The following is an 18382-nucleotide window of genomic DNA, read 5'->3' as shown; positions in this document are numbered from 1 at the left end:
TTATCATAGATGTTAACAAGAGGCATGGGTATATAGTAATTGAACTTTCATAAAAACCTCCCTTACAATTCCAATTTCAAATTACAGTTGCATTTTCTTATTTCATATTTGATCCAGACCCTTGCCAACTTCTCTAAGCTGTCATACCATGCTTATGATTGGAGTAACTCTTTATGGTGCATATGTACAAAGCAAAAAAAAAAAAAAAAAGCTTGAGGTGAACATGTTCACCAGCATCAGACTGATGAACCAAAAGGAGTGGTCAACAAAATGGGCAAGGAGGTCTAAATGTATGATAATGCCAATAATGCAGCTTCATGTATTAGATTTTTCACACCTTAGTAGGCTTTGCAGAAATGTATTGCTAAAATCACTGAGAATACAGGCTGACCTACAAAACATGGCTTTGCCATATAATGTCTTAGCGCTACAACAGAGCAAAGCTTCTTCCCACTTTCAACCCCAGCAATTTGATTCAAGTACAATCTCAGACACTTCAGGCTTTGGTATTTCTAGCCAACCTCTTTTGCTGCATTTTCTCTGAATGTGACCAATCATCTATGCAATTTCAGCTGCAAAACTAATCTTTTCAGTATATTACATGTAATAACCCCTTTTTAAAACTGAAGCCCTTATGACCTCTACTGTATTTCAAGAACTTTTCATGATCTAATACCAAATTGAAATATTTCCTTTATCAAGTCCAAATATATTTCTTCTTTTTCAAGTACCACCATCTTCTTTAGTGCAATGAGAGGCAAAAGCTTTGAAAGGATTCCTGTAAGCTGATTAACATTTTTGTAATTGCAAGAATTTCTAGAATTGCCACCAGGTTATAAAACAAAATCAGAATAATATGGAAGGATATTTGCATACAGGCACAGAGAGGTAGAAGCCATATGACTGATAATTCTGCAGGCAAAGGCTCTCATTATTTTAAAATATTTTATAAAAATAATTTATATTAATTGTCTCTTAGGAAAAAAGATGAAAAAGGACAGAGGTGTGACATCATAATGAAAACTTTAAAAATCCGGTTTCTACTTAACATTTCATTTCTTAACAGCAGCAAGACATTTATTAAGAAGGGATGCAGGATTAGATTCCACAGTCATCCTAGTTAAAACATGTACAGACACACATTCACATGTGCACACACACACACCCCCTTTCTGTTAAAGGACCTTCAGCTGAAGCAACTGTGATCTAATGTTCTCTAATGAAGCAAGAAACCATTAATTCTGATTTTGGTTTTGGAGCAATTCTGCCACCCACAAGAAGGGTAACACTGGGAATGACTTTTTTTGTGTGTGTGAAATGGTGAAATCAACCTTTATTTATGGCAACATACTGGATATATTTAGAGGTATTTTAAATGAACAGTTTCTGTAACAGAATCTAAAAGGGTACAATCTAGCACAGAGCAGTTTCTGTAAGTTCAAACAGGATTTTTTTTAATTACTATTATGTATACATGCATTAATGATTATTCAGTGCTTCAAGATATGAACTTCACTGCCCAGGAGGCTGTAATGTTCCAAGTATAAACATCAGGCTCCCGCAGATTTCAAGATCCTATACATTGGCTTGCTCAGCTGAATCTTTCTGTCACGTCCAGCATCCATTATATATTAACTACACTTTCTTATTGCAGATGGCTAGTGATAAAACACAGTTAATCCAGTATCTGTGTTTCTCAAAACATTTTAAAAGCACAGCCTTATCATCACCGATTCATCCTGCCTTAAATGAAGACAAACAGAAATGCTATGAAAGGCCTCCGCAGTGTCTAACCTAGAGGGAAATATAACCTCCTAAAAACAAACTGGTGACAACTAAATATTTTCACTGAAACTGCTGAAACAGTTTTTTTTGGTCGGTTGCTTGGTTTGTACAATGTGTGTTTTCTTTAAAAAGGTGGTGAGATTTGGGGTGTGGGGGGGTATTTTTTCTTCCATGACTCATCCAGCATGAATCTCTTCTACAAGAAAGTGTTCCAGAAATAAAAAGTGATACTCAGAATAGTAGTATGTATGCAGATGAATTACTACGCTCTACAACACTGACTGAAAAAACCCCACCAAAAACAAAACCAGCCAACATTCAAACAGAAATGTGATGGCATTTTCAGGCAAAAATTGTTTGTTTTTTCCCCTTAATAGTTCTATTATTTTCTCCCATAGGATATTCATTTCCGCCCCAATATATTAGGTTTCCTGGATAATGTGAACGGAAACATTGAGAACAGAAGTTACTTAAAACAGTAATAGGTCCACAGAGGGCAGGAAGGGGAAAAAAAAAAGAAGATTAAAATGGAAAGGTGCAAGGTTGTCTCTTTTTTCTTTTTTTTTCCCCCCTTTCCTTTGTAAATTTTAATTTTAGTTCTTTTTTCGGTTGTGCTTCTTCAGTAAGGCCAAAGTATAGGAGTGCGCAAGGGAGTGATTTTTTGGCAGTGGGGGTGGAGGATTGGCTTCCCTCTCAATTTCAGCTGGGGCTTATCGAACCCTGAGGACCAGTGCTCACTGTCCCCCAGCTGCAATATCACTGCAGCATTTCCTCCGGTTCAACGACTGTCGTGTACAGCGCCGGTGCACGGCACACACCAAAAGCTCTCCCTCTTCACCTCCTGAACAGCAAAGAGTGCTTTCCACCTGACCCAAAGAGACTGGCCACTCAGCCCGAGGGGCGGCCACAGGGGCCATCACGCTCGCAGGACAAGCCAGCTCCCGCGAGCTGCCTGCGCTGCTGGGCCAAGGAAGGCGCGATGCTGGCGAGGTGGCTGAGCCAAGGCAGCAGTGGCCGGCGGGACCTTTTAAGGTAGAGGTGGCAGCATCCAGCTATGACCATTGGCCACAGCAGAGCCCTCACGTTGAGCAAGACCAGAGAAGGTCCCCTGTTATCAGCGTTCAACATCAGCACTGTGGCACTGACAGCCACCCACCGTTTCTCCTCTCGGAGCTGCTGAGAACGGTCGCAACTGACTTTTATCTTATGCTAAATTATTAACTCGATGATAAACGCAAGCAAAAGTTGCTTTGGGGTAAGTATGTACGTTTTTAAGTGCAAAACATCTACCTATTAAAACACTTAACAGAAATTCATTGTTTTCATTGGCTTTTGGCTTACTCTATAAACACACTAAATCATTTTGTAGGATTTTTATTATTATTACAAGTCCACATTTCTGTTCAACTCAAAATGATGAATGCAAAACCAATACAATAAGTAACAAATGTATCCATGGTGATCAAACAACAAACTCTAAAGCACAGCACGGTGAGTGAAAATTAGCAGTTATTGAAACCACTCCATCAAAATTCTGGTGCAATGTAAAAGAAAGGCTCATGCACTTAGAAGGGTCACAATAAGTTTAATTATTGGAAGGCTCAGCTCAAATAGTAGAATATACATAGTAAAATATCTCAGCCCAAAACCTTCTCGGAGGCTACAGCTTTAAAGAGAGCAAGAAACGCTATGAGCGATTCCTGAATTTAGCAACTTTTCTCTCTGATGGTTACAAAACTCACTTCACCCATTAATACTTGCTCTATAAGAATAATACTTTCAGAGGGTTAGGTCTTACTTTCCACGGTAATTATTTCAGTATTTATTTCAACGTTAACGCTGTACACGTGTATTCCCACTATGCCACCTTACATCAGCAGCAATTAGACAAGAAGGCCCAGAAAAACAAGCAAGATGCAAACAAACATAGAGAAATGCTTTCTTTTTCTTCCCTTCCTATTCTTTAGGTGGCCCAATAGTAGCATGGCATGGAGAAAAAAAATACCACAGAATTCTTTACTAATATTAAAAGGAAATTATTTTTTTTCCTCAGAAAATTTAAAATTCCGGTATTGTCTACGTGATGGCTATAGCGATTTTAAGTCAAAGTAGGTGCGCGATGTACGCAGTCAAGCTTTCATCTGGCTCTGTGCAATGCTGCCTTGTGCAGTAAGTGTTGCAACAGGGACAGGTGAGATTACAGACGTTCTGGTTTCTCACAGACAGAGCAGGAAAACACTCAGAACAACCACAGGTAAACATTATTCCCATTAGCTCATGCTTTGTTATGCAAAAGACAGAACAAGATCAACCATTTAAAACTTAATATTAAAGGAAGTTTCAGACTGAACAAAGCAGACCGAGAACCTGCCTAACAGAAACTTTCAGCTCTGCTCTCAGAAGTGAAATTTCCTCAAAGCAGAGAGAAAGCACAATCCAGTTTGTTCCAGTTAAAAACTTGTGTTGCACCAGGAAACAAATAAGCATGTGAAACAGCAGTTTGTATTTTTTCAAAGAAGTAACACCAAAATAAGCTTGATCACCATTACATGTTTCTGAAAATTGTAGACAGAAAAAAAATGATAAAATTAAGTACCATACAGTTAACATATCCCTGATACCCTAACCCGTATAACTTCAGGAAACCGTAACTTCTAATCCTAGTCACACAGGCAATTGTTGCAAAACTGACTGTATAAAAAGAAAACCTACAAAGAAAACCCTGCAATGATATTAAAGGTAGAAAAATAACCCAAAAGAAATGAGCAAATATTAACCTAAAACCACATTTTAATGGTGGAGAGACCTAATCCAAATTACTCAAACCTAAAACCATAATGCTTGTCTATTCTTCCTCAGTCTTTGGAAAATGTAGTAAAGCTGCAACATTGCAAATTTATCTTTGAAAGGGACTCTGAACAGTTCTGACAACTCAGCCAATTTATATTTTTTCTGTTAGGACAGTTTACTTAAAAATCAATCTACTTTCATAATTGATGGGTTTCACTGTTAAAGACAACACCCACGCCCCCCCGACATTTTTAATTTTATGAAAATAAGAAAATAATGCTTAGTATGTCATAAAGCATCGTACTTCTGTGACAGGGCTCAGAATATTACAAAAGTTCTTCTCTTAAAGCTTGAAGTGAACTGATTCAATATTTAATGAAACTGAGAAAGCTGCTGAATGTCCCAGAAATCCTCCAACTCTCTGCTCTGTGTTCATTCTAAGTATTATGCAGCTATAAATTAACACTGAGGCTAGATGAGATTTCAAGTAGCCAAGAACAGTATTTTTCCACCACACCACCAAATTTTCTATTTTATTTTTTTGCTATTTAGCAGCACTAACTTGCAGCATTATATTGCAATTGTACATCCCAGCCCAGTACTGCAGCACTACACTGCTTAGACATAGCTCTATGCTCCAGCATGTTTTTAGGGTATGCAGCCAGCTCAGCTGTAAGCCTAAGGAAGATTTCCATCAAGCAACAAAACTAAACTCTGCACAAATATTTAACAGCTCTGAGACCTCTAAAGGCTTAAAATAATATGCATTTCGTGGTATGCTAGCAGCCAACCCCACACCGGTGATCTGCATAATGCAGAGTACTCGGCAAACATACCACTGCAAATAAAGCATTGTTTTGCCTTTGTATCGTTGAATTCTTCAAACTAAAAGCTGAATGAAATACTAAGGCTTACTGTGCCTCCCCACCAGAGACAGTGCAGTAGCAGCTCGTCCATTACATTAAGTTCGTCTAAAACTTCCCATGCCTCACAAGCATTTCTCATCCTCTCTCGGCAGATGAAACACAAGTTCATATAAAACAAACCCAGGATGAGTTCATCCCATCTAGCTTATTTTTCAAGCCGCTAAAACTACATGGTAGCCCACTCAAACAGAAAATTTCCCAGACAATGGAATCCTTTCAAACTGCACAGCCGACAGGATTCCCCAGTTGTCAGTTTTAGGTGCGTGCCAGCACGAAATGTTCTTGAATCCGAAATTTATAATAATCACTCCTATTGATAATGTGAGCAGAAGCAGAATTACATCACAGTTAACACTTACCAAAATACATTATGTTTCTCATTAATCATGCAGTCAGGATCCCACCGCTGTGTATTCAGCATTAGCTCCCGCACAGGGCTGACATGTAAAACAGAGCTCTTTCATTCTACATTATGTGGAAATTTCCCAGCACAAGAAGCGTGAGTGAGCAGTGTGCCTCCTCAGGATGAGCGCTTTGCAGGCAGTCTTATCCCTGATACAATCCCTGTCTGATTTAGCGTTTACTCCGGCTGCATGCTGCACTGCCCATTCTTACTGTAATCTGACTCCTCCTTCTGATGTCCTTGCTGTGCCTGTGACATCAGGACTAAGAGTACTACAAACAGATCTTTTCTTTAACGGGCTTGCAATGACGTGCTCTAATATCCTGGTTAACCTGACTCTGGCTTGGAAAAGAAAAAAAAAGCCCTTCTAAAATCGTACTTATTTCTTTTCTTTTTTTTTTCTTTTGGCAGCAAACGCATTCAGTGACATAACGTGCTCAATTACATAATCGATGGGAAAGACAAAGCGTATATTGTGTATTTTTCTTTGAAGGGCAGGCTCCAGGAGAAGCCCCGAGTGCCCTGATTCCCCAACTTCAGTAGAAGATAAAGATGCTTGGCACTTTGCAAGATCATGTCCACCTAGGACTTTTTTTTTTTTTCCCCTCCCAAAATCAATAGTTCCATTTCAATAAATGATTTTAATCTGAATGTTGGATAAAGCTCAGTATGTTTCTATTTTTAAAAAACAACTGACAAATACGCAGTTCAAATTCAATAGAGCTGAACTGATTTTTTTAAACTACGATTTCTTCGCATGAATAACAAAGCGTGAGGACGGGAGATATAGGACAGCAAGGATCTGTAATGGAGTTTACAACCTTTCACCCTCCAGGTGTCCAGTTCCTTTCCGGCCCAGGTTGATAAGTCATTAGCAGCTGGTAGCTATTTTATTGTTCTGTGACAAATGGATTGGTCCTAAGTTTGCTGTAAATAGGTCCCCGCACAGTCCCTGCTGCTATATGAACTAGTAGCAGCTTCAGAGGAAGAAAGACCAAAGAAATACCGAAATACTCTCTACCATCTACATGTAGTGCCTCGGGATGGATCTGACACAAACCGGTGTGGCAGCACGGTGAAGACGATGCAGTCTGTATTCATGCACGTATTATGTCTCTTCTATGAATCAATAGAGGACATCGGTTTCCTGCTGTCAGTCTGGCATGTATCACTGATAACACACTTAAACTAAATAAAGGTAAAAAATAATGGACAGTATGCTGAAGTGTTTATTTCATTATAATAGGATCTAACGGGATGAATGCTTTCATTCTACAGGAAAGAGGATGACAGGTATAATTCATTTAAAGCTCCACTTGTCATTTCTAAAACTCCACACAGTAACTACTATTTCATGAGGTCAAATCACTTAGGGCAAAATTATCCCACTAGCACAGCAGCCAAGGAATGCTCCAATTGCAGCAGAAGAGTTAAGAGCCCTGGTGCATACTGCTGCTACGCATCTCTCAGCAAGAGTCCTCTGCTGCATTGCTCTCACGAGGTTTCATGCTACCTGTATGAAAGTCACCATGAGTAAATACTGTCAGGGGCAACTGGGGCATGAATTTAAGTCCTGTCCCTCACTGGCAGTTCCACAGCTCTCCATTTCTGATGCCTAGCCTTTCTCAGTGCCCTGTCTTATTCCATCTGCCCCTAAGAAGAGGCATGCCTGAAATGAGAGATACAAGGTACACAGATAAACTCCAAAATAAACAACTAAAGAGCTTCACAGCTAAAGAACACACAGTGCAGGAGCACGCTTTGAGGTCATAGTGCGTGAGGTAGGAAGATCAAGACTTCTCGCATGGTTCAAACTGACCAACAACAGCTTTAGGTTGAGCAAAGCCTAAACTACAGCGAAGAAATACCACCTAGAAACCCCTGAAAAAGAAAAAAAAAGCAGCTGTCTAGAAACCATGGCCTGTACTTTAACTAGAGGGTTTGGACAGCAAGTAACAGAGGGTATTCATGGTACCTTCATTTCATTGTTATAATGCTCATTCACTTCTATTGTACAAGGAAGGACACCTCACTATAGGAGAAAATACCACCCTCAAAGGCTGGTTTAAAATACCTCAGCTGAGCCACTCTAATGTCCTCTGAGCAGTAGGTATAAGCTACTATTAGGAGCCTTCTGCAGCACAAGCATTCCCTCCCCTCCTGTCACTGAAGGTAAAAGCTCAGAGAATCAATTCACTGTGAAATCCTTCAGCTCCTTTGCTAGCTCCGAAGTGCTTTTGCAGAGGCGCTGCGTGATGTCTTTTAGGACAGTCTGCACCCAGGCACAGCATTTGCCTGTTAGGCTGAGTTTACTTTATCACAGAAAAGCTCGGGCTTCTTCTGTTGGGAGTCAGACCCTGCGAGATGTAGGCTACCTCCAGTCTCGACATTGCTCCAAGCTGATATGCCTTGCTGATTTGTGCCGTCAGCGGGCCAGCCGAGAGCCTGAATACAGACAACTCATGTCTACGTAGATGTACCATTAGTGGTCAGGCAGCAACCATGCTGCCTTTAAACTCCCCCCTGTTACAATACCTGTACCAATTTGGTGGAGTCTGATGGCAGGTCAGCTCCTCCGGAAGTGTAAACAGCGAAGTGCCACATAGACCGACATATTCTCCACTACTTGGTTCTGAACGTTACCTGCACTTCTGTTTTGCTCTTTAGGATCCAAAACAATCAGGACCATCTCCCCCCTTATTGTATCTTATTTGTGTTCTTACAATAAGCAAACAATCAAAGTAGCCAAAGAGACACTAAACCAAGTTTTATTTAATTTCTTTGCATTTCAACTACAGAACAAATGCAAGGGAGGAGGGAAAATCACTGGTGGTCTCTCCTGGAAAGCTTTCACAGCTCAAATTCACATACTCCATGCCAAACTCTGCTTTCATTTACACGTATGCAACATTAATAAACTGCAAAAAGAAGTAGAGTTCCAAGCAAGGGACAAAGAATAAATTTTAAAGTGGGATATTGTCACTGTCAGTGAAAGCAAGGATTAGTTTAGTAATTGCAATCCCGAATGACTGGTGTTTTAACTCAAGCACTGAGGACTCTGCTGAACACAACTGTGGGGAAGCTCAGTCAGGAACAGCAAACACTTGTGTGCGTCTGGAGATTTGAGTAGACCCAGTTTGGGCGTGCAAGATCATGCAGAATGAATGAGCAAATTAGCCCATGATGTCAGCCCACAGTGCAAACTCCCAGTCATCAACAAGCCAGCACAGGCTAACCAGCATTTAGCTTTGCTACATATGCAGGTCAACTGCAAAATTATCATCTTTTCATGCATGGTTCACCTATAAAAACAAACCCCCAAACTCTCGCGATTCAGCAATAGCATAAAGATAACATGAAAAAAAGTACCTTCTGCTAAAACAGCCACCCCACACCCTTATTTCTAGTAATAATAGAAGTAGCTTCAACTCCCTGAAATCCTCTTTCCCAACAACCTGCTTCTTTTTTTCCTAACAGCATCTCCACCTTGATTTCTTCTGCCCTTCCTTGCCTTGACAACCCCACTTAGGTAAAGGGTTTGCCACAAAGAGCAGATTTTCCAAATGCAGACAACTCCACAAGACATTACCTCCTCGGAATAAACAAAAAGCGAGCTGAGAGTACACACCTCCCTGAAGTACAGCGCATACCCTACATTTCTCCAGAGCTGGGAAAGCTACAGGTTAGTCCCCACGCATGACTTGGTCTAGAGCCAGAAGGCCACTCTTTGTGAACTAGCCGTGCTATCTAAGCTTTCTACTGATTTTTATCTGCCCACTGATTTACACAATGCCTCTATAGTAAGTATTAAAACCACTTGCAGGCATGTCTGTTGCAGAGACCAATTAATATTTAATATTAATGCACCCAGTTAATTCCCTAGGATTCCTGGAAAACTCTCTTCCAGTCTTGAACTCTCCCAGGAGGCAACTAATATTAGATTTATGCCCAGACTCTTACCAGTTGGCTTTGATGAATTTCAATTAGTGAGGCTGACCACAAACCTTTTCTGGACTCTTTGCTGGCAGAAATGTAATAGTAGGCAACAAAATATACCAGTGACACAACATTTTAAGTTTATGCATCATGTGTAGTAGGTTAAAAGATCTCATACACTTGAAAGGTTTCCAGATTTTCCTAAAATAAATTTTATCTACTGTACAGAGACAGCTATTAAGAATAAAAATGTATTTGCAAACATTAGTTTCTGAAAATAAAGTGGGAGAAGCAACCCAAATCACACTTGACCTACAAATTCGCCAAAAGCACCCCAAAACTAAAAGATTCTTGAAGGTAAAGTAGGGCTAGAACTTCTATGCAATTTGGAAATTTACGTATTGCAGATATTTCATTCCTATTAGTACTACAGTAACCACAGTGCAGAAATAAAAAACAGCAAACAAGCCACAGTTTTGTAAGGCTCCAAAAGTAACTGAAAGTGTTTCCAAGTGCACATATTTTTGTGCCTCAAATATACTAAGTACATCGGCTAGAAATTTGGTTTGTTTTTATTTTGAAGCCATCTGGAGTAGTTTAAGACATACTACACAATAATGCAGATTTTGTGATTCGTTACTAATCTCTTGAGGTTATGCTAAAGCATAAGAAGGGAAGGAGCGAGTTACGTTTGTATATTTTAACTATCCATAGAGGCTCATCTTTGGTTTTGCACGTTCTCCACTGGCTAAAACTACCAAATGTGTTTTTTACCCTTGACTCAGAAGTGTCACTTCTGGAAATCTGCAATATTTGTCACCATGTATACCATTTAACTGCAGCAGTACCCAAAGGAACTCTGTACCGCCACACGTGAATACAACTGGAGGAACTTAATTAATCTTCCTGTCACTTCCATGATGCTTTTCATTAGTTTAGCTGCTATCTGATCAACTGCTCCATTCTCTATTGGAAATGGCTAACCAGAACCTCCTATAAAAGCATTTTCAAGAGGTAAACAAAGACTCACCTTTGATTCTGAGAGCCTTTACAAATCTTTGCCATGCAGACTTTATCAGTTCAATAACAGTACTTGCAGCACTGTTCTTTTTAAGTGACTGGGGTTTTCTACGTACGAGGCTTAAGAAACATAAATAGCAACAATATGCGTTTTTGTAAGCTTAAAGCTAGTAATTCCAGTATTTTATAGTTTGAACACAGATGACGTGGCAATGGAAAGGTCATATTTTTCTGAATTTCCTTCCTATGGATATAGATAGTTATTACACAAACAAACAGAATGCTGCCAACATAAAACCAAACTGACATTGTTTTTCTTATTGTTTTACTAAATTCCCACTCCTGTCATCTTTTGCTCCTAAGCATGTGACGAGATTTAAGATAATGAATATGAGTGAATACAGAACTGGTGCAGAAGCTTCTTTAACTATGTATATTGATAATAATTTTTAAGAGAAAGATGGTCTTAAAAGCAAACAACAAGACCAAGAAGCTTGTCTGAGTCCATGTCAAAGATATTTTTTTCACACACACACATGCAAAATCTTTTTTTTTTTTTTCAGTCAAAGAATGAAAACTGGAACTGGTGGTAACATCAACTCCAACATGCATAGTCCTTCCTTTCTCCCTCTTTCCCTTGTAATTTTATTTCTGTACTTCATTCAGTAAAATTTGTCTAACTAACATGAGGGTTTTGAGTATATCACATGTAGACAATCCATCACTACCCTTGGTAAGGTGAACAAATTAGTCAGTGTTTCACTTTTTTGTCCAGCTTTCCAGCACTCTCTACAATTTTGCAACATATCTTTTAGGATTCATCACCAAGTCCAGGCATTGTATTCTCACAATTTATAAATTTATAATATATGAATTTAAATGTATAAATGCAGATGTTGCACTGAGAAATTCTGTACAGCTTTTGCATTCTAGATTTTTTTTTTCACTCTGATTTACAGGATGCAAGCCGTTCATAAGTCTGACCTGCATTTTGCATTTCTGATTGTACCATCATGAAGTAGTTATATTTGGTATGCAGAGGATCTGTCAATTAACCCTTTCTTAATCAGATGTGTACATGCCTTATGCTGTATAGTGCATTTGTTTAAAATAAAACAGTGGCCAAAACTATGCACGTCTATTATTTCTAAAATAATCTTTATCAATCAAGTGATAAGTCTCAAGTAACAAAACCAGATATTACATAGTGAAATGGTCTGTTTATACTGCCTGTTTTAACTGTCTGTTTATATCTGGTTAAACTAAAATAACTAAAATTTATTGCATTATTGATTAGAGACTTTTTCATTTTGCTCAGAAATTATAGCAATGTGATTATTGCATAGGTACCAGTTATATTTCAATACCAGCAAATCATTAGCGCTCCTGTACTCCCCTGTGGTTTCACATGGGTGGTTTGGGTTTGTTTTTTTTTCTGAGGGGCTGTTGGGGGTAGGGGATGTTTGTTTGGTTGATTCTTCTTCGGGGGTTTTTGGGGGCTTTTGTTTGGTTTTGTTTTTCTTTCAGTTTTGTTTTTCTTTTTTCCTTCAATAAGGTGCATCAATGAAATGGGAATCTCCTCAACAAATCTTCTAGGACTCTTGTACAAAAGTTATCCAGGTCTATTGATTTTAAATAGTCTTTAGTCCAAGTAGCTGCTGTTTGACATCTTCCTTTCTTTCTTCCAGGCATTTTAGAAAGCGCCTCAGCACACTCATGACATGAGGACAGTATCAAGCATTTTTCAAAATATAAAATAAAAATATTTATTTAACACTTATGGCTCTTTCAAATCACTCGTAACAATCTTACTATCTCCATCTAGTGGCTTATACTATTAGGATTTTTGTTCTTAATACACTAAAAACATTTTATTGTCCTTTGCCTTGACAACCACAGATTTTTCATTTCCTGTTTTTGGCTTTCCCTATAAATTTTCCATACTTCTTACTTATAATTTATATCGATTAGTATCCACTTCCTCTTGTATCATTTTGCTCCAAGTTGCCTTTTAATTTCTAGTTGCTGTCCTTATTTTGTGGCTGAACCAGAACAGACTTTTAGCCAAAGTTTTCTGAAAATGAAATGGCTTTTTTTAGTCATCTGGTGACCTCTAGTTATTTAAGGAAGTGTCAATTTTCTTTCCAAGCCTTTCTATCTTTTTCTTCCCAAGCAATTCTGCTCCTAATTTTCTTTTAAGAAATAAAACATCTTGAAGCACAAAATATGTAAATGATTTTATCTGTATTCTGTTTGCTCCTGTAGAATATAATCAAATCAATTTCCACACCCTAAAGTCTCTAAATGGAAAAATGTCAAGATACGGGCATGAAGCAATACTCCTTCATTTTCTTGATGCTGTACAGAGCTGTTCAAAAACGAAAAGAAAAAAAAAAAGTAGCAATGCAGTATGATTTTACGTTTCCCAGTGGTTATGAAGGCACTGAGCTGTGATTTCAATATATAACTGCAAGAGCAAAACGCTGGCAGATGCAGTCCCAACGTGAATGGGTGGGTGCAGAGCAGCTCGTTTTTTAGACTGGGTCAATCGATGGGAGCAAGGCTGCAGCACAGACCAACAGCCAGGAAGGGACACAAACACTGCCAGCTGCACAGCACTACAACTTCTCTCCTGCTTTGGAGAGCTGAGATCCTTTGCAGCAGCACCTGAAACATCTGCAAGGTGCCAGCACCACATCTGGAACTAAGAACAGGCAGGAGCTTAAGGCACATCCAGCTTCAACTACTTAAAAAGGAGGCATCTCCTCTAAACTAGCCAGTGCCCCAGGTGCCTCCTGGGGCAACTCATCCCATGGTAAATTGTTATCTGAGAGGAAGGTGCAGGTACTCCTCTCTGCAGCTACTTCTCTCATTCCACTGAGAATGACTCAGAGAGGGGTATCAACATTTAACTGAGGTTAGATGATAAACTTTTAGCCAGTTACAGTTAGGCAGGAGAAATTTTGTGTCCAATGACTATAAAACAGTCTAACTAATCTCATAGAAAACATACATGATGTGTTTGAATTCCTTTTTAATATCCAAGGAAAAATTATTTTGGCCAACACGTTGCTATCACAGGAAATGCTAGTCAAAGGAGAGTAAGCTGCAGTCTATCAGAAACTGCCATGCAAAAAGAGGAGGAGGACAAAATGGCAGCAGACAAGGCACTAATTTGAGGGTATAAAAAGATGCAAGTTACAGCATAGTGTTCAACTTTTTATGAGATAGCTTTGAAAAATTTGTACTGTTTTTATTCACACCAGTGCTGAATTTGATTTGCATGTCCATGTGTAAGCATTTTGCTGTTCCACATACGCAAGCTTCACAACAGCATGTAAGAAATGAATCGTCATGAAGTGAAAATATCAGTGCTACTTATTTTTTCCACAGTAGATCTCACTGTAGGTGGGATTTGACTCAGAGACTGACACCTAAGTTTTTACGTGTATACGCGTGTGCCTACCTGCGAGCTGGATGTGTAATTTCCCATCACAGTCAATGGAGATCAAATTGATGCAGTCAAAGTCTGAGGAGTTATTCCATCTGGAAGCAGACACCAACTTTGGTTGGCCAAGTAGCTCTCTAAGCTCCATTAACTATATTGACTAGAATTTTGCCAATCAAAAGGGGAGCTTAGACACCTAATTCACTTGTAGGCACCTATACACATGCACCTAACTTTATATGCTCCAAGAAATGCAAGCTGAATCCCAGCCAAGGCTTCCAAACCTCTTAAAAGATCTGGGACCCCTGCAGATCACTCATACCCATTGAAATTCAGCTCCATCTGGGATCATCACAGCAACTACCAACTGTGCTCAGCAACACTAAGCAGCAATTTAGAACAGAACATGAGGAACACCTGCAAATGAAACCACCAAGAAATTTATACAAGAAAAATCAAATTATCTCCTAAGGAATTAACTATAACATTAGCTTCTCCAGTGCTTGAGAAAGTTTCCTGGGATCTTACATGACCACACCGTGCCTCAATATTTCGTCCTATGCAAAAAACAAAGATCAAAAATGTCTGTCCTTCTGCACAGAGGAAAGTACCACTCTTGAATGACCAAGCCGGTATCCTACAATAACCATGTTCCACTGAAATCCCTGTAGATTAATTTATGCTATTCATGCTTACCTTTAAAACAAAATGGAAGCATGTCACAAAGTGGCTGTTAGATGCTATAGCCATTTAGTGTTAATAGTGAAGAGAAAAAAAAGATTTTAAAATCACACAGAAACAATTGATTTCTTTTAAATTTCAAATGCTCCAGTACTCTTCTCCCAGAAGCAGGGGGGGGAAGTTAATGCTTTTTAGCACTCTGCCAAGAGTGTTCAAATACATTCCTGCCTGGTTTATAATAATTAACAGTAAAAGGAGAGTTTTCATCTCTGTTCCCACCTTTTGATCTTACTGACAGAGCCTCCTGCCATTCTAATTCAGAATGACATGTACAGCAAAAAACTCCTGTCTGTATCTGTTCCTGACTTTCTTGTTACATCTTTTTCCTGTATGGTTTCCTTTTGATCTGCCATACCTCTGAATTTAATTACCAGGTTTGAAAACACCCTGCCATAATAGCAGCCTATAAGTAATTCTGTCTGTTTCCCACAGCTGAATAAAAAGACTGTATCCCAAAGCCAAGCTGTCTCTTCAATATGCACTTTTCAGATGCCATCCTAATACAAATACATTGCCATTGTATTTATGCCAAAATAATTAGAAAATTAATAATTTTAAACATGATTGCCTAAATAGAGTACTGCTGCTATTTTTAGATAATTTAGTGACTTGACTTCTAGTCAGTTTGCCACTCAGTACCTCTAAAAATAAGCCTAGTTACTCTAGGTGCCTAAATATGGATGTGGAGACAGAAAACACTGAACTAAATCCTTACCTCACAGAATTTTTCCTTTCTGCACTATATAGATGAACAGTATACCACAGATGAAGGCGTACATTATAGCTTAACTTCATATTCCTACAAAGCATTCACAACTGAAAGAATTTCAGCTAGGTTTGAAAGCCCCAGCCATACCTGTCCAGACTCTAGATATGAGACAACTCTTCCAAGTGTACTGACTGCCTATGAATTCATCTTGGACAGAAGGACTGTGTTATGCCAACACAATCTCAGCTCGGTGGTGTTAGAGGAAGAGCTGGCTGTAGAGTCGTAGGGGTCTCTATCTCTGCCTAGCACTGAGGAATGGTCCGCAGATAGCAGAACAGAAGATGAGTTTTTCCATGAAGATGCATGATGGTATGCTGGACTGCTACGCTCACTTCATCTGCAGACCCTCTGATTTCTCTCTATGTAAAAAAGTTATTGTCATTTTATGAACATTTATGTTCCAACTGCTCAGACAGAGTTGACTGCAATGTAAAAGTGACTTCTAGCTCATTTGTGGGTTACAGTGATTTGGCAGTTTAGTTTTGTGCAATAGAAAACTGCATCACTGACAGAAAAGCTTTCATGGAAAATAGTGTAAGAAATAGAAGGCCTCAGTAAAACCATTTCATGCAAAAGTCTGCAGTGCCTGTTTTATCCCGCTAAAGATAATTTATCATGTTCTATAAGCTGTTGATATTCTTTGTACTGATACACTTTTCATTACTTATCTACCACTTCCTTCCTTGATCACTGTCCACCAGAGCATTTAATCAAGTAATTATTTTTACCAAGAGTAACTGTCTATACATTAAAATCCACTGGGCCATGTTTCATCTTCATTTACATCCCTTAAAACCAATGACTTTAAGACAAATTCAGGAAGTACCATGCACAAGTAGTGCAATGTTGTGTGTACACAAAGCATGTACACACACTCATATACACACATATTTATATTCAACCATGTGCACACACATACACATGACAATGCTCGATGCTTTCTCAAACGTATAATTAACTTGCTGTGCAGGTAAATAGCAACATTAGGATTCCTGTTTCCCCTTCTTTCTTTCTCATTCCTGCTCAACAAGGTAATCTTTTTTGCATCATTGGATATGAGGCCAATCACATTTTAGAATTAGGAATTATAAAATTTGCACTCTATTGTATTATTTTTTTACTTTCTGTTCAGTACCCCAGAGTCATTTGATTAGAATGAGGAAGAAGTTAAATTATAACGGTCAAGATTTTAGCAGGTTACAGTACGATTAGTGTTAGGAATTGTCCTTAATAAAGTCCTAGTGGGTTCCTGCTCATTGCTGCTGGGCATAAAAATTTGTCATGACTTGTTACACCTCTGTCTTCTGGGCCTCATAACTGTTCTAGTCAGGTTAGAAACCTCTTTTTTCCCCATCTTTGTTGAATATCTCAACCAATGCATAGGGGAAGAATAAGAATGAACCATGGTTTTAATCAAGGTCCTTGGAGAGGATCTTCCACTGGATAGAAGTCCATTGGAGCCACCTGAAAGACAAGCAGATTAGTCCCAGCTGGAGGTTAACCAGCAATCCTGTAGGCTACCCAAGGCTTGTCCCCCTTATGCAAGGATTAATATCCATGGTTCCATAGTACATGCTTTACCTCCCATCACCTGTCCTCATCCATTCATTACAGGAATTTGGACTACTGCCTCCTAGACACCTGCTGAGTTACTTTTTTTGTTACTTTTGTTATTATTTGTTACTTTTGTTACTATTATAGTACTATAGTACTATAATAGTAACTACTGAGTTACTATTGTAGTACTATTGTTACTTTTGTTACTATTACTACAATAGTAACTACTGAGTTACTATTGTTACTTTTTTTTTGTTTTAAACAGTATTTATTGATCTTTCATTGGAGTTAGATAATCTTTAATTTAAAAGAAAATTAAAGAGATTCAGGTAAGTTTAAAGCAAGAATAATCACACAAGAGCACAGTTTACAGGCTTTCAGGTAGTATTTTATGATGAGTACTTTCACAGTTTCTTTAGAAGAAAGTTACATAAAGTACTACCTAGCAATATACAAATAGCAAACTTAAAGAAACAGATTGTTCTTTTCATATTACGTGACTACTTAATCTGATTTTCCAGTTGAGAAGCAGATGAACTAGTGCTTTGGTCCTGCTGTTGCACATACTATGTGTTTCATAATTTTTCTGCTACAGTCTTTTGCCTTTTTTGTAAAGAGTCATTTTAAACTTTTCACAGAGTATTTTCTAAGGGAAGGTCAGATCTGAGAGGCTACTAATGGATTAGCCTTTGATCTTTTTTCCTTGACTTATGTGCATTCAAGCCTGCCAGAAGATTTTGCAAAATGACAAATGCAAGAGTGACTGACTGAACAAGAAACACCTATTACTTTGAAAGGGGACACCACAGGAGGTGCAACAGTTTTTATCTAAAAATTACAAAATACTTAATTTATGGAACTTTAAGAAAGGCAGATGTTAAGTACCACTACTATACATATGTACATATTTTTAAACATATCAGAGATACCAAATTGTGAGATAATGAAAGCATATTACATGAGTCATCAAAGCATGTACATTCCAAGGGAAGCAAGATTAGTCATTC

General features: G+C 38.5%; 1 protein-coding gene across 2 annotated transcripts in view; it reads right to left on the bottom strand.

Moving 5' to 3' along the window:
* Positions 1-18382, bottom strand: part of ZNF385D (zinc finger protein 385D) — a 442063-nt gene that overhangs the window by 160935 nt on the left and 262746 nt on the right. The window contains exon 1 of one of the 2 annotated variants that reach the window (XM_072853998.1): positions 5861-6097. The exons of the other annotated variant lie outside the window; for it this stretch is intronic. Within the exon in view, the coding sequence (XP_072710099.1) occupies positions 5861-5882 (22 nt within the window). The 5' untranslated portion in view covers positions 5883-6097. Of the gene's footprint in view, positions 1-5860; positions 6098-18382 lie in introns of those variants that run through there. 2 annotated transcript variants of the gene reach the window in all.

The sequence above is a fragment of the Ciconia boyciana genome, chromosome 2 (genome assembly GCF_034638445.1).
Source record: "Ciconia boyciana chromosome 2, ASM3463844v1, whole genome shotgun sequence".
Taxonomy (NCBI): domain Eukaryota; kingdom Metazoa; phylum Chordata; class Aves; order Ciconiiformes; family Ciconiidae; genus Ciconia; species Ciconia boyciana.
The sequence above is the reverse complement of the archived record's forward strand: the minus strand, read 5'-3'. Positions and strand labels throughout refer to the sequence as shown.